This window comes from Protopterus annectens, chromosome 7.part0, assembly GCF_019279795.1.
Source record: "Protopterus annectens isolate FY-2018-M chromosome 7.part0, PAN1.0, whole genome shotgun sequence".
Taxonomy (NCBI): Eukaryota; Metazoa; Chordata; order Ceratodontiformes; family Protopteridae; genus Protopterus; species Protopterus annectens.
Window position 1 is genome coordinate 592,350,518 of NC_056739.1, and position 14,290 is coordinate 592,364,807.

Below are 14,290 nucleotides of genomic sequence, written 5' to 3' on the forward strand. Positions count from 1 at the left end.
TTTAAGTGTAGCATGTTCAACAGCTCTGGGTTTGACATGGCCTTGTATGTTAAGCAGATATCGCCTCTGAATAGACGATATGCAACAGAGTATAGCTGGAGTTTTTTAAGGCGGTCAGCGTAGGGCATCTGCTTTAGGCCTGTGATTCTTTTAGTGAGGTATTTCTGAGGCCTTTCCAGTTGTTGCAGATGTCTTGAGAGGTACATACCAAATGGGGCGTTGTATTCTATAATGGGTCTAATGAGGGATGAGTACAGTGGGACAATGACCTCCTTTTTTCTGGATGAAAAGCCCTTCGTGATGAGGTGTGCCACATAGAAGGATTTCCTGACTGTTGTGGCGATGTGGTGATCGAAGGTGAGACCACTGTCCACCAGTGTCCCTAAGTCTCTTATCACACTTTCTGTGTTTAGTGTACTGCCACCTATATGGTAATTCATGGATACATGTTTTTCCCAAAGGGATAACAATACATTTCTTGGCATTGAGCTTGACCCATGGCTCTGGCACCAAGCATCTGTTTCTGTAAGGCCCTTTTGTAGAGTATCCACATCATTTGGGGATTCAATAATGGCTCCCAGTTTGCAGTCATCTGCAAACTTTGTTAGCCAGAGTCCCTTAGTGTTGACCTGTACTTCAGAGAAGTAGATGCCAAACAAGAGCGGCCCCAGGACTGAACCCTGAGGTACTCCACTTGTCACTTGTCTGGAGCTGGATTTGGAGTCGGCTACTTTTACAGTGTGGGTTCTATCAGTAAGCCATTTAGCAACCCATTGGGTGACATAGGGATTAATGCCCAACTTAGTAAGTTTATCTATGATTCCAGAGTGGGGGATGGTGTCAAAGGCCTTGGCAAGGTCTAGATAGGCTGTGTGGACCACCTTACCCTTGTCCATGGCTCTGGAGACTGATTCAAAGAAGTCAATCAGGTTCAGGAGACAAGATCGGCCCTTCACAAACCCAAACTGGGTGGGGTCCAGTGTTTGAAGGTTGCCAATGTCTTTGTTTATAAGTTCCATGATAATACGCTCCATGGCCTTGCAGATAAGGCTTGTCAACTCTTCATTAAGCTGCACATTTCAGATATCTTCTGTTTTTCTCTTTGTCGATCTCTGGCAAACTGCTTGTTGGCAAATCAGTCCTCTAAAGGGGATTCTGCATTCTATCCACTTTGGAAGGCTATCCTTTTTCCTTGTGGCTGGCCCTGAGTCCATTTGAACCAGCAGCCACCATTTCATTTAGGTACTCATATTGGAAGGCAGCATTTCTAGTGGTTATTACCTCAGCTAGGAGGATTTCAGATCTGCAGGCCCTGACATGCAAACATTTTCTTCACAGTGCTTCACAGAGATAAGATGCAAGTCTGAAACCTAACTTTCATTCCAAAGGTAGTCTCAGATACTTCCTCAGGCAGACCACTCAGTTACCTGCCTTCTTTTCAAAGTCATAAAATAAAGACAAGATGATTTTGCATAAGCTAGAATTTGAGGTTTTATATAAACAGAGCAGCTGTCCATACCCTTTCCCACATGGAAACAGGGCAAACCAACCACAAAACAATTTGCAAACATCTGGCTAAGTGCACTTTAACAGATTCTTTTTGAGAACGTCTCAGCTACAAGCATCTGTGAGGAGGCCATTTAATCAATTGTTTACATCCTTTCCAAACACAAACTTGATATCCAGTGCAGAAGCAGGGTATCCATCTTACAAGGCCTTCTTTGAGAATTTGGCCCCCAAGGACTGGAGGATTAGAAGGTGAGTGAAGACAGCTTTATTAATCATCTCATTTATCAACATCTTGAATGCTCACATTTTCACTGCTGTTACACTAATGTTTTACTTATAGGCACTTCTTCAAAGCCTCTCCACAAATACATAGCATATGAGATACAGCACACCATCCAAAAGCTCTCCAAAATCTGGCTGAATTTAAAAAAAAAACACATTTTCCACTTTGTGTACACTTGAATTTGTTTTCTCTTCTCTCCTGACAACTTTTATTGAATTCCATACTTCCTTTTTTGTGAAATTGAATTTTTCACTGCTTCATTTGTAGTGGCTAATAAGCCAAAAGTCATTAATGCTGTACTGTTTGCTAGTCTTTTCTGGGATTTAGATCTGGAGTAGTCCATTTTATAGTCCCTCATCCACAAATTGGTTTCAATTCAGGTTTTCCTCTTTAGTTCAAACACCATCATTTTCACTTTTAGCTTCGATCCCTCAATACTAAGTTTCCTATCCAGAGTTGCCATCATATAATGAGGTGTTTTTCCCATGTAAACTCAAGCCTGTTTCGCTTTTTTGACTCATAGATGCTCCCAGACAGACAAAATAAGAACGTTTTGAAAAATACCAAACTTACTTTCTGACTTCTAATTCCAATACAGAATAACTGAAAAAAACCTTAGAAGTCAAAGAAGTTTCATTTAAAACATAACATTTATTACGACATAAAAACGAACTAGTGCCTCAACTAGGAAACTTTGAGGGTCCAAAGTCATCTAGACAAGGATCTTGTTCCTTTACATGTGAAAATATAAGTGATGTTTTAAATTAAGCTCCTTTTACTTCAACATTTTTTCAAACTAGGAAACTTTACCTACTAACCAGGGAAATCTTTACTCATTCTCTGTACAAACCACATTGGATTATGGCTGAAAAGCTCCACAGGAACTCTACACTTAGGTAATTACTAAATAAAAAATACATGCATACATATATGCATAAATAAATGTGTGTGTGTGTGTGTGTGTGTGTGTGTGTGTGTGTGTGTGTGTGTGTGTGTGTGTGTGTGTGTGTGTATAGATCACATATACACACACATATAAAACACCTCTTTAAAGAATTTGGGATACACACAAAGTGGACAACCTTGGCACACTTTGAGAGAGAGGAATCACATGTAGAAGAACAAAAACACTCCAATGTAAGGCAAAAATGTCCAATTTAAATATTGGCTGCACATGATAAATACTTAACACACTTGTAGCCAGCATTTCAAAAGTACCTAGTGAATCTTGTCCTGATTGATGAGACCCAGTAATGACTTCAGTTCGTTCCCATGAAAGTGTATTTAAAGCTGTGACACTTGCAGCAGACTTCTGTTCACAGAAACCCAAAACAGCTGTCATTGCTTCTTTTAGAAGTGGAGCACCATCTCTGTGGATCTCTGAAAATCAAAGTAAAGGGAAAACACAGTGTGTTAAATAAAGATACTTTATATTCTTCAATAAAAACAAGATTTCTTTTTTATATACAGAGGCATATCATAAAACAGACTGCAGAATATCTGGAAATTTGCAATATCCTGTTTACAGTACATGGAACCATACATCCAAGTCATCCATTCCTAGGTCTTTAGCACAGGACACTTTATAATTGTGTCCCCAACTTCCATACACAAAAATGGAAAATGTACCTCATTGATAGCCATTTAAGTCATAGCCCAGGCTGTCCACATGCCAGGTATGGATCTGATAAACTCAATACCACGTATGTTGCAGGTGTGTCTGATTCCTACAGCAGCCATATATCATGCAGTGAGACTTGCATAACAGGAGCTTGTAACACTGCAAGGTAGCACTGCCAGGGTGAGAATATTCAATCCACAGCACAAACTATGGTACTTTGTGAACTGCAGCCCACAGGTATTGATGACAGCCCCCACTGTGTTCAATATCCGATCACCTTATTTACTTATTTTTTATTTATCTGACACTTGTTGACCAGGAAGTCCAACTGAGCCAGAGCCCTTTTTCAGTGGAGGTCTGGGGAGAAAAGCTCCACATAAGTACAAAGTGCATTTGACAAAGGAAAAATACATAGCTTCATACAAAGTTTTCATTATATTTTCCAGCATACATTGTATACAGCTCCACATGAGTACAAAGTATATTTGGCAAAGGGAAAGTACAAAGTTTCATAGAGTTTTCATTACATTTTCCAAAATACATTTTTTAGGATTCTTTATTGTAACAGGAACACAGAAGGAGAATGGTGGTCTAAGACCTTAGGTCTGTCTATAGCCATTATTTTATCTAGGGCATTACCCATCCTACCACAGCTAACCTCCTGCCATGTAAACATACACAGATAATGATTGCTCCCTGCAATGTTGTATACACACCTTTTCTTATTAAGGCACTGCTGGTGCATGCTTCACAGGGAGAAGTGACCACATTACTCACGGATAGGTGACAAGTTTAATAACTATAAATCATGGTTTCCATGTCATGTATGTTGTTTTACAGTATGGCTGCTTCAGTAAATTGGGATCAATCATTCTTGTCACAACTGCCTGATAGATGACTGCACATAAGGAATCCAAGGCTTTAATCTACATGCCTGCCTCCATTTTTTACTAATCAAAATCCTTCTTCCCCCTATATCTTCATCCAATATTTTAAAGAACCTAAATGTACCCATATACAAGTATTATTTTAATTCAGACTGTAAGGAGTTCAAAATGATGTGTATGGTGTGTTGCATCTAAATTAACTATTTCAATGAATTTTCCAAACATCCCATGAGGCTGTGTTACTTCACAGGATGTTATATAAGGTAAGGGGGTACAATGTGTTTGCTCTCCAAATTCATCCAGAGCCACGAAGTATCATTTTATTGTATAATTTTCAATGAAATAGTTCATCAGCTGACTGGGATTCAATGCACCACAACACTGACTTTCAGTGTCTCACAACTCTTATACTGAGCCAGTATTATATCAAGTTCTTTTTTTATCATTGGCTTTCTATAGTCCCCTTATTTGACTTGTGCTGTTTGAGAAACCTCTCACCTTTGTGTGCTACTAATGCTATAACTAGTTCATCCCTTCTCCATCTACTTATTCTCTACTTAAGTGAATACATGTTAAGTTCTTCTTCTTTTCACTGTATGGTAGCTGGTCTTTCACTAACCTTCATTTTGAGAATCTAAGTTGGAGTTACTGAAATGTGTGTGTGTGTGTGTGTGTGTGTGTGTGTGTGTGTGTGTGTGTGTGTGTGTGTGTGTGTTTGCGTTTCATTCATTATTTGGGGACCAAATTCAGAGAAGATGGATTCCAGTTTTACCCTTATTATTTTTTTAAAAAGTTGGTCCAGGACCTCTGCTTCTTTAGAGATTACATATTTTGTTATGCACGTAAAGTTAATTGAGATCTCACTGTATATTTCATCCATCTGGATTTCCACTATTGTATTCCATTCCCTCTGTTAAGCATATCATTCATAATTTGCACAATTTTATTTTTATTTTATTTGACATTTGTTAACCAGGTTGGTCCAGCTAGGCATGAGCCCGTTTTCAGTGGAGACCCGAGGAGAAAAGCTCCAATGCCTGATTACTAACTTAACCATATAGTTTCATATTTATTTTATCCGTGTTCAAGGCTGATCAATTCTACATATCCTTCCACAACAAGTTTTTAATCAGGTTTGGTACAACTGCTCACAGCCATGTCTTTTAATTTCTTTATCAGTTTACAGTGGGGTAACAAACAAAATGCTTTACTTAAAGTCAGTTGCATCTTTTTGTATCCTCCTTGCATCATTAGTTTCACAAATGTGACTGATAAAATTATACTACACCTAAGCACACAATCTTCCTTTCCAGGAGGCATATTGCTTTGGATGCTTACTCCACATCTTTTCTCTTCCTAATGTAAGAGTTTTTTTCACAAACGTTTCCATCAGTTTTCCTAAAGTACTTTACAAACTGATGGGACAGTAGGTTTCAGTTTCTCAATTACTTCCGTAATTTCTGAATAGGTGAACACATGTCTCATTCTGGTTTTGTCAGGTATAAAATAATACAATGCAAATACAGCCAGCTTTTCTTGATTACCATACCAATAATATCCTTGAATTTCTGAGTCCCTTATTTTCTATGCCAATGGTTCTAAATATAATGCAAATAACAAAAGGGAAAGAGGACACCTCTGCCTGGTTCCTCTGCTCAAGCAGAAATTATCAGACAGGACCACAGCCTCTTTAATTTTTGCCTCCAATCCCTTATATATTCTCCTAATCAACCTTATAATTTTTTTTTTCAGGAAATACAAATGCTTTCATTGCCCTGCTCAAAGTCCCAGCTTGCTCTGTCAAATGCTTTGTCTTCATTAAGACCCACCACCAACAATGGTATAGTCTTACATTCTGCCTCCCTCTGAATCATCAGTGTTCTGTTAATGTTGTCAAATGTTTGCCTCCCTTCCACAAAACCACACTGATCTATACCTATCAATTCTGGCATTACTTTTGTCATTCTTTTAGCCATTACAGACATAAACACTTTATAATTATGGTTTAGTATTGAAATGGGCTTGTGTGAAGCTGGGTCTAATTGATCTTTACTGTCTTTAGGTATTACAACTACCACTGCTTTCTTCCAGGATGTTGGTAGTTCTCCTCCTCTTGAAATACTGTTAAACAAAACCTTCCAGATCGTTATCAGTCTTCTCCCCTCCTACCTTCCAAACTTCCACAGGAATACCGTCTATTCCTGGGGACCTTCCTGCAGATTGGTTATACATCACAATTTTTATCTCATCTCTTCCTATCTTGTTAGTAATTGAGCCTCATGTACCTCTAACCTTGACACATTCAATTCTTCCATAAATATTTCCATTTGTATATTTTCTTGATTTCCATATTATTTCTCTGCTTTATACAGACTTTCATATAATTTCCAAAATATTTCTAATACCTCTACTGGATCTCTTGTTACCTTCCCTGTTATAGGCTCCCTAAGCTTGGTGACAGCCCTTTCTACTTTCTGTTGCCCGAGTCATTGTGCTAAAAGTTTTTGTGTTCTACTGCTATTATCAAAAAACAGTTGCTTAACAACAGCCTTTCTAAACTCGTGCATATTATTGAGGTAATCCATTATTTTCTGCTAAGCATTCTGCAGTTGATCCTCTTCTTGTCCTGTGAGATTCCCCCTATTCTGCAATACTTTAACATTTGTCAGTCCCTCTAAATAATTCTTATTACTTCTGAACCAAAGCTCCTTTTCTTTTATTCCCACCCTATTTTGTCTCACTCCCTAGCTATATTTTCAGAAGAAATTTCAATCCTCTATAATAGCTCCTGAATAATCTCTACTACTCATTCCTTAAATTCCTCTCTTTTTAACATATAGGTGGGAAAGTGCCAGTGTGTCATTTGTATTTCATTACCCTATGTTTTTATTTTAGTTATTATTGGCACAAGATCTGAAGTAGTTATTAGGTGCATAAATGTACATGTTCCTGTAAAATGTAAATTCTGTGTAGCCTAGCACAGTTGTTATATCTTGGGGAATAATATGTAAATTCACTCTGAACTCCTATAATTGAATTCACATCTTCCATGCCAAATATGTTCATACATTTCTTCAAAAATCTAAAAATCTACACTCCTTTGTTATACTTTCCCTTCTGGGCCTCCCAGACACATCTTCACTGTTGCAAATGAAATTTCAATCCTCACCTGTAAGTAATAGTCCTTGCTGGAAACTGATTATTTCTCCCAGAATTTTCTTAAGCTCCATTACAGCAGTTTTTAGGTTGAATATAAATACATGCCAGTGTAATACTCCTTCCTTGCCAGTAGCCCCTTAGCACTACAAATTTGCCATTATCATCTTTTTTATCCTCTTCTGTCACTATTGGAGCTCCTCTTGCAATTAATATAAGTACTCCTCCTTTCCTCTGTCCCAGGTATTCTGCTGAATAACCATCCTGAAAACCATTTTTTATCAAATTTACATGTTCAGTTCTTTCTAAGTGTGTCTCCTGTAACATGGATAACTGCACTCTACATTTTCTAATATAGTTCACTACTCTCTCTTTTTTGTGTTTATCTGTGAGACTGCTGACATTTAAAGACATTACAGAAAGCATCACACCATTAAAAAGTTATTATTCCCACCTTTTATGTATAACATTTTCTTTGTTAAATGTCTAGCTTTTGTGCTATATGCATACACTGTTTGATAGGTTGAACTTTTATACAGTTGTTTATTGTAAAAAAAACAAAAAAAACCCCACCCCAATACCCCCTAAAACGTATTAAATTAATACTAACACATAAAACTATGTATATCTTCAAATATTGAAGTTTAACCCTTCTAACTGGAACAAATGACCAAAACTGACAGCCAAACTCAGAGGCTTGAGTTAACCTAAAAGAAAGGTTAAACATGCTAAGGTGCATGGTGCAGCCTGTGCTCCTACTAAGTTCTAACTGGTTTTATCTTTTCTTTATAGCTCTCCCAGCTGGAAAAAACACTGAATGCTTTCAGAGAACATTATGTTCTAGCCAATTTTTCTTCTCGTTTTTTTTCTTTAAGCCAATCACTCTCCACCAGTTTCTCTTCATCAGATTGCCTCCATGGAGACATGGGAACCAGGCAGACAGTTTATCATCAGACTGTTTCCATGGAAACATGAAAAACAGCTGCAGAATTGGAAACAAAGACCAGCTGCAGAACTGCTACTGAGCATACATGTTTTTGCTAGAAAGAAAGCCTCAAAATATTCAATATTCTTTTGCATTTACTTGCTTACTCTTAAAACTTGTTACTAAATCCATCTAAGGTACTTAATCCAGTCATTTCCCCATGCAAGAATGAGAAAAAGCATACTATTTTTTTCTTTTGTCATGCGCTTTTAACCAGGTTTTCAACAGGTTTAAATTTCGATCTGCAATGGCATTTTTGCTATAGTAACTCATTAAAAGTTGTTCTATGTTATTATTATGTATGCCAGTTTTTTTATAAATTTAAAATTGCATTAAAAAGTTGACATAGCAAGTGAGTGCACTTGTGAATAGCTTAACATTTGTTCTGATAGTTTGTCACAGGTGGGTGAACTATTTTTTTTTAAATAAGTAACTGCTTGAAAGAAGTGAAACATATTAAAATACATTTGTATGAGAAATTAACTTTTGACTTCCTGAGAAGACGTTATGCCAAAGAGACAAGGAGCAAAGAGTTTCCGAGCTCTTAGTTGCTCATGCAGTGTACTATTTACCCTGCCCCCCACAAAGTGTTAGTGTGACAAACTAATTTTCCTTGCAAAAGGTTGTCCCTCATCTTGGTTTACAATTGAAGATGAACAGGCAGGATAGTTTGTTTATATGTTTTATTACACAGAAACACATCAGGATGGATGGCAGAAGTACAAAATATAAACAAACTGATTAACTGACAGACTACACAGGCATGCATGCTTACATCTCTACAGTTTACTACAAAATGGCAATCAGGCTCCCATGTGCTCAGTATTTATACACTTGTGAAAGCCCATGGAGAACTTCTTAAAGGCATACATACATATTAATCTACAAAGGTAAAGTGCTAATCGTTTTCTCTTATTCTTAATTACCCATTAACTTGTCACTCGATTAAAATTTGCTTTGTGTGTCATGCTAAACTTTACTTGAATTATAATAGCTTTGAAGCTATGAGCTAATAAGGCAAATTAATAAGTAAACAAAACTAAATAAGTAAAACTAAAAAGAGAAAAAAGTGAGGAACTCATCAATAAGACAGTAAGAAAGATGAGGATAGGCTGAGCAAGAAGAGTCGGAGACAGAGAGAGAGGTGAGGTGCTCATCAACTGGGGTAGTAGTTTGGTCCAGAAAACTTTGGGGTCTGCAGGAGAACAAGGGGTGCTTCAGTGAAGGAAAATAGGCACTAGAGATGACAGTAAGACTGGCTAGTAAAGTGAGAAAGGGCAGAGTGAAACTCGAAAACAGGCAGTGGGAAAAGGAAGAGGGAAGAAGACAAGGGAACATGAGTTGGAGATGTGACAGGAGTATAATCAAAAAGTGGACTACAAAGTAAGGCAAAAGAAGAATCTCAGAGATGCACCTACGAAGTCAAATGTCAACAAATAATATTAAGAAGCAGAATGTAGGATAACTGGCCTGGCATTTAAGATGGAGGAAGGGAGAAATGCAGCAGGCTTGATACAGTGTACAGGGACCCAGACAAATTTGGGGGAAGGGATAAGAAACTGGAGGAGAGAATAAAGGAGGAGGAAAAGAAGAAGAGTTTATACTCTTAGGAGATCTACATTTTCCAGGAGCAGACAGATTCTGAGTTCAGGGTAAACGGGGACTAGAAGTTAAATAAAGTCTTTCATCATGAGGGGTTCAGCCAAATGATGCAGGACTTTACTGTGAAGGACAGAATTATGGATGCATTCCTTACCAACATGAAGGAGGTTGGGGTTATCCACAGAAGACTCCATTAGCCAACCTGATCATGACACTGTGTTACTAAAACGAGGGATAGGGAAATAAGACAAAGACCACTGTATGGTAAACTAAAACCTGTGACCTCATGTAACTCCTGAACATTTCGGAATTATTCCAAAGCAAACTTCCTACTACTCAGTGACACCCTGGCAAAATTTCAAGCTTCCGCAACTGTGTGAACTTCACTGCCTATGCAGAATTGTAGACAGAAACCCTATACTATCATGCAAACAGCTGCATCAAGGCAAAAGTACCCTCCCAGAATAAGCACAGGACTAACTCAAACAATAAACTGCCCTGGTGGAATGCTAACATCAATAAGTTATTTAACAAAATGAAGAGAACATGGCTAAAATCAGAACGTGCAATGCTAAGCAAGCGAAGAAACCCTCACCAAACTAAATAAGCAATTCAGGAGCTTAGCAACTCAGGAGCTTTATCAAGTCCACTAAAACCAAATTTGAAGAAAAGATAGCCATGCAGACAAAGAACAGTTGTAAGGGCATCATCAGCTACATCCACAATCTCAAAGGTACTAAACAATAATGTGATTAACTAATTGTTAATAAAACTGCACACATGGAGCAAGATGAAGAAATTGCAAACAGTTTCATATAGTGCAGACAAGCAATTTAAAGGAATACAATAATATTTTGTTATCTTTTAATACAGTGGGATTAATTAATAGTTATGAAGTGCAGAACAAAATGAATAACTGCGAAGGAAAAATAAATTGCTACTAAGAGGGTTTCATATATACACATTTTCAGATTACAAGTGACTTTTGCATATAGATTATTCCAGTATTATTTAAAGTATTAAGTGATGCTGCATGAGTTGCAGTGAGCTGGCATGTTAAGGTATTTTTTGTATAACTTTTAATAACAGTGTGTGGCCTGAGGCCAAATGGATTTTGAAGTGTATTCCATTCAACAGTAAGCCAACTACTGGACTATCACAAATTTTGCTGGACTTTCTACATGAGTGGAGTAGGTGCATGTTACCTGATATAAACTCCATAGTGGTAATGTACTAGTAGAATAAGGAGTAAGTGCAGATATGGACTTTTGAATAGTAATTTGTTGGTAGATCTGGGGTACATATGTTTGATTTTTGTTTCAGGAGTTGTCTAAGTTTAATTTATTTAGTATGTAATACTTGGGTGTTTGACGTGGGAAATGGTGGCTTATTTGTTGTCATACCTCTCAACTGTCCAGATTTTCACAGAATGTCCAGATTTTTACCTCATATTTTTGGTCTGTTCCTCATAAAAGTTGTGGGTTTCTGGCAAATCACTGAGGACTGAAGTCCCTGAATAATAACATATATTTGAGTTTCAAACTTTATAAACTTTAGAAAATGCATGTTAACAGAAACCCTGTTATTCTAGCATTTTTCTAACTTTGTAAGAGTAATAGTTAAAATCTGTCCTTATTTTTGGGCCTTTGTCTCCAATTATTTTAGGTTCTGTCCAGATTTCCAGCTTTAAGAGTTTGAGAAGTATGTTTGTAGTAAGCTGATGACCTTTTAGAAAAACACATTTACAGAGTTTCCGACTGCTATGGCACTGGAAAACAGTTTTAGGACAAGAAATAAGTTGACTAACCACCTTTTGGATTTTGCTGGTAGGCATCTGGTAATACTTCAAAGAACCCCATGCTTGTTAGGTCATTTATGTGTAGCCAGCCTGTTCCATCATGCGACTACTTCCATGAACTCAGGTTTACCTTTTGAGGTAGCTATGTACACATAGTTTTTTTTTTAACAGCTTCAGTTTACTTTTTTCTCAGTTAGTACTACCTTACTTTGACAAAGCCATGAGAGAAGGCAGTTAAGAGAACTCTGTATCTCTAAGACAACTTTTGGGTCACTTGTAGTACAAATAAGCATGGAGTCTTCTTCATACTGGTTAATTTGGACTCCATTAGTTTGTAGATGTGCATCACTTACAAAAATTGCCTTATAAAAAAATATAGGGCTCTCCAGTGTGTGATACTGCATTGTGCACTGTAGATACCACAGTTCTAATATCAAGATAAAATTTCAACTGTGTTGATATAAGGAGGACTTCAAGACAATGACTGGCATCTCTGGAGAAAAACTAAGTGGTGTACAATGTCAAATGCTGTACAGAAATCCAGAAATGGTGTTGCAGTATGAGTCCCTCCTTTCTTACACTTGCTGACAATGAATTCAACTATCATTACAAGAGCTGTTTACCTCTTTCCTGTTTGGAACCTATGCTGATTGGATATTAGCTTATTATGAAGTGTCAGGTAATTTGTCAACTGGCTATGCATGACACATTACAGGATGTTTGACTGTGCCCTTAAAATACTTATGGATCTATAGTTTCCAATTATGTTTTGTGACTATCTTTGAATGATGCAATGATTTTTGAATGTTCCCTCAGTGTTGGGCAGAATGCAATTCCAGGTTTCTGTTCATTAGAAATGTTAGTGGGCTCACTATGTAAGCAGAAATATTTTTGTGAGACAGATGGGGTGGGAGGATGTCAATTAAAACTGGACCACAGTCTTTTGTGTTTGCAGAGAAGTTTCTTTCTCTCTCTGACTGTTGTAATACAAAGATACATTGTGAATAGGCTGTGTCACAACACCATACAGGTTGTGACACCTGTGCTTTGTTAAAGTATTTTTGAATGACATATACAAAACAGACTGAAAAGATGCTTGTTGTACCTTAATGGGTTGGCAGATGTACTGAATTGTCAATTTTGTCTCCAGATTTAGGAAGTGCTCTAAAAACAGCTAAACTGTCATTGTTTATTCTTGAAGAGAAGAGAAGAGTAGTATAGTACTTTTCTTCTTATGTGACTTGTTTCTAACATTTGTTTGTAGCCTCTTGTGTTTTCTGAAGGATCCAATATCTCCTACAGCTTTACATGTCTGGTCATGTACTTTCATCATTTCCATTGGAGATTTGTCAGTCCAGGACAGTGTGCAGTACTTTATTCCAATACATTTAAATGAAACATGCATCTCCAATAAAGATAGTCGGATCTCGTATACTAGACGTGTATTATTGATGTTGCCTCCTACTTTTAGTCAAGTCCAATCAATGAATGTGATTCCATGTCCAATGAATTCTAGAGACAAACCATTCTATTTTCTTAATGTTATAGTCTTGATTTTTGCAGATGAGGGTTAATTTTTATTTTTCCAAACAGTGAAAGTTAGTTTATGGTCAGTGAGGTGCTTTGGACAGATTCTACTATTAATCACTTCTCATCGTTTCAATACAAAACAACTGTAAAATAGTTCTATGGTATTCTGGTGAATATCCAGTCAAGTACATTTTTTTTTTGTTTTGGGGTCCTCAAAAGTTATGGATGTTATCTGGCTGACTCCAGGCACATGGATATTTTATGTATGTTATCTTTTACACTTTTTGCTCAAGGGTATGTTGAGGTCATAAAGTAGCAGTGGTTCACCATGAGGGTTGACGTGTGAAACAAATATCAAACTGATCCCAGTTTCACAGAATGGCCCTGACTTTGTCTTGTGCTTTTGGTATTTACCTCATAAAATCTTTGGTTTTCTGACTTATCATTGAGAATTGTAGCCACTAAATAATGGGGGGAGGGGGTTACGGTCACTAAATAATAGGATGCAAGATGTGGATGAAAATAACTTAACCTCTTGTCAGTTGATGATTTATAAAGTTCGTCTTTACAGATAATAATGATAGCTTTGTAGTACTAACAGGCTACTGGCAAAGGAGGAGGATGTACTTATAATCCACCTAAAACTGTGATAATGGTGCTTAAGAAAATTCTGGGAGAAATAATCAACTTTCAGCAGGGAGTGGGGACTGGAATTTGATTTGTAGCAGTGTCTGGGGACACAGATTGGAAAATATGACAAAAGAGGGTAGATGTTTTAAGAACTTTATGAAAATATTTGGTAGATATATGTGAATCCAGTAGTAGGAGTTCTGAGTGAATTTACATATTACTCCCCAAGGTACAAAAACTGGGCTAAGCTGGATAGAAATACTTCTTAGGAACATGCATTTAATTGAAA

The 14,290-nt window shown here is 37.2% G+C and overlaps 1 protein-coding gene across 1 annotated transcript in view; it reads right to left on the bottom strand.

Annotated features, from left to right (window-relative positions):
• Positions 1 to 14,290, bottom strand: part of MAN2C1 (mannosidase alpha class 2C member 1) — a 1,630,015-nt gene that overhangs the window by 620,569 nt on the left and 995,156 nt on the right. Inside the window, exon 16 of the mRNA XM_044077185.1 lies at positions 3,011 to 3,172. Coding sequence (XP_043933120.1) covers positions 3,011 to 3,172 — 162 coding nt within the window. The remainder of the gene's footprint in view (positions 1 to 3,010; positions 3,173 to 14,290) is intronic.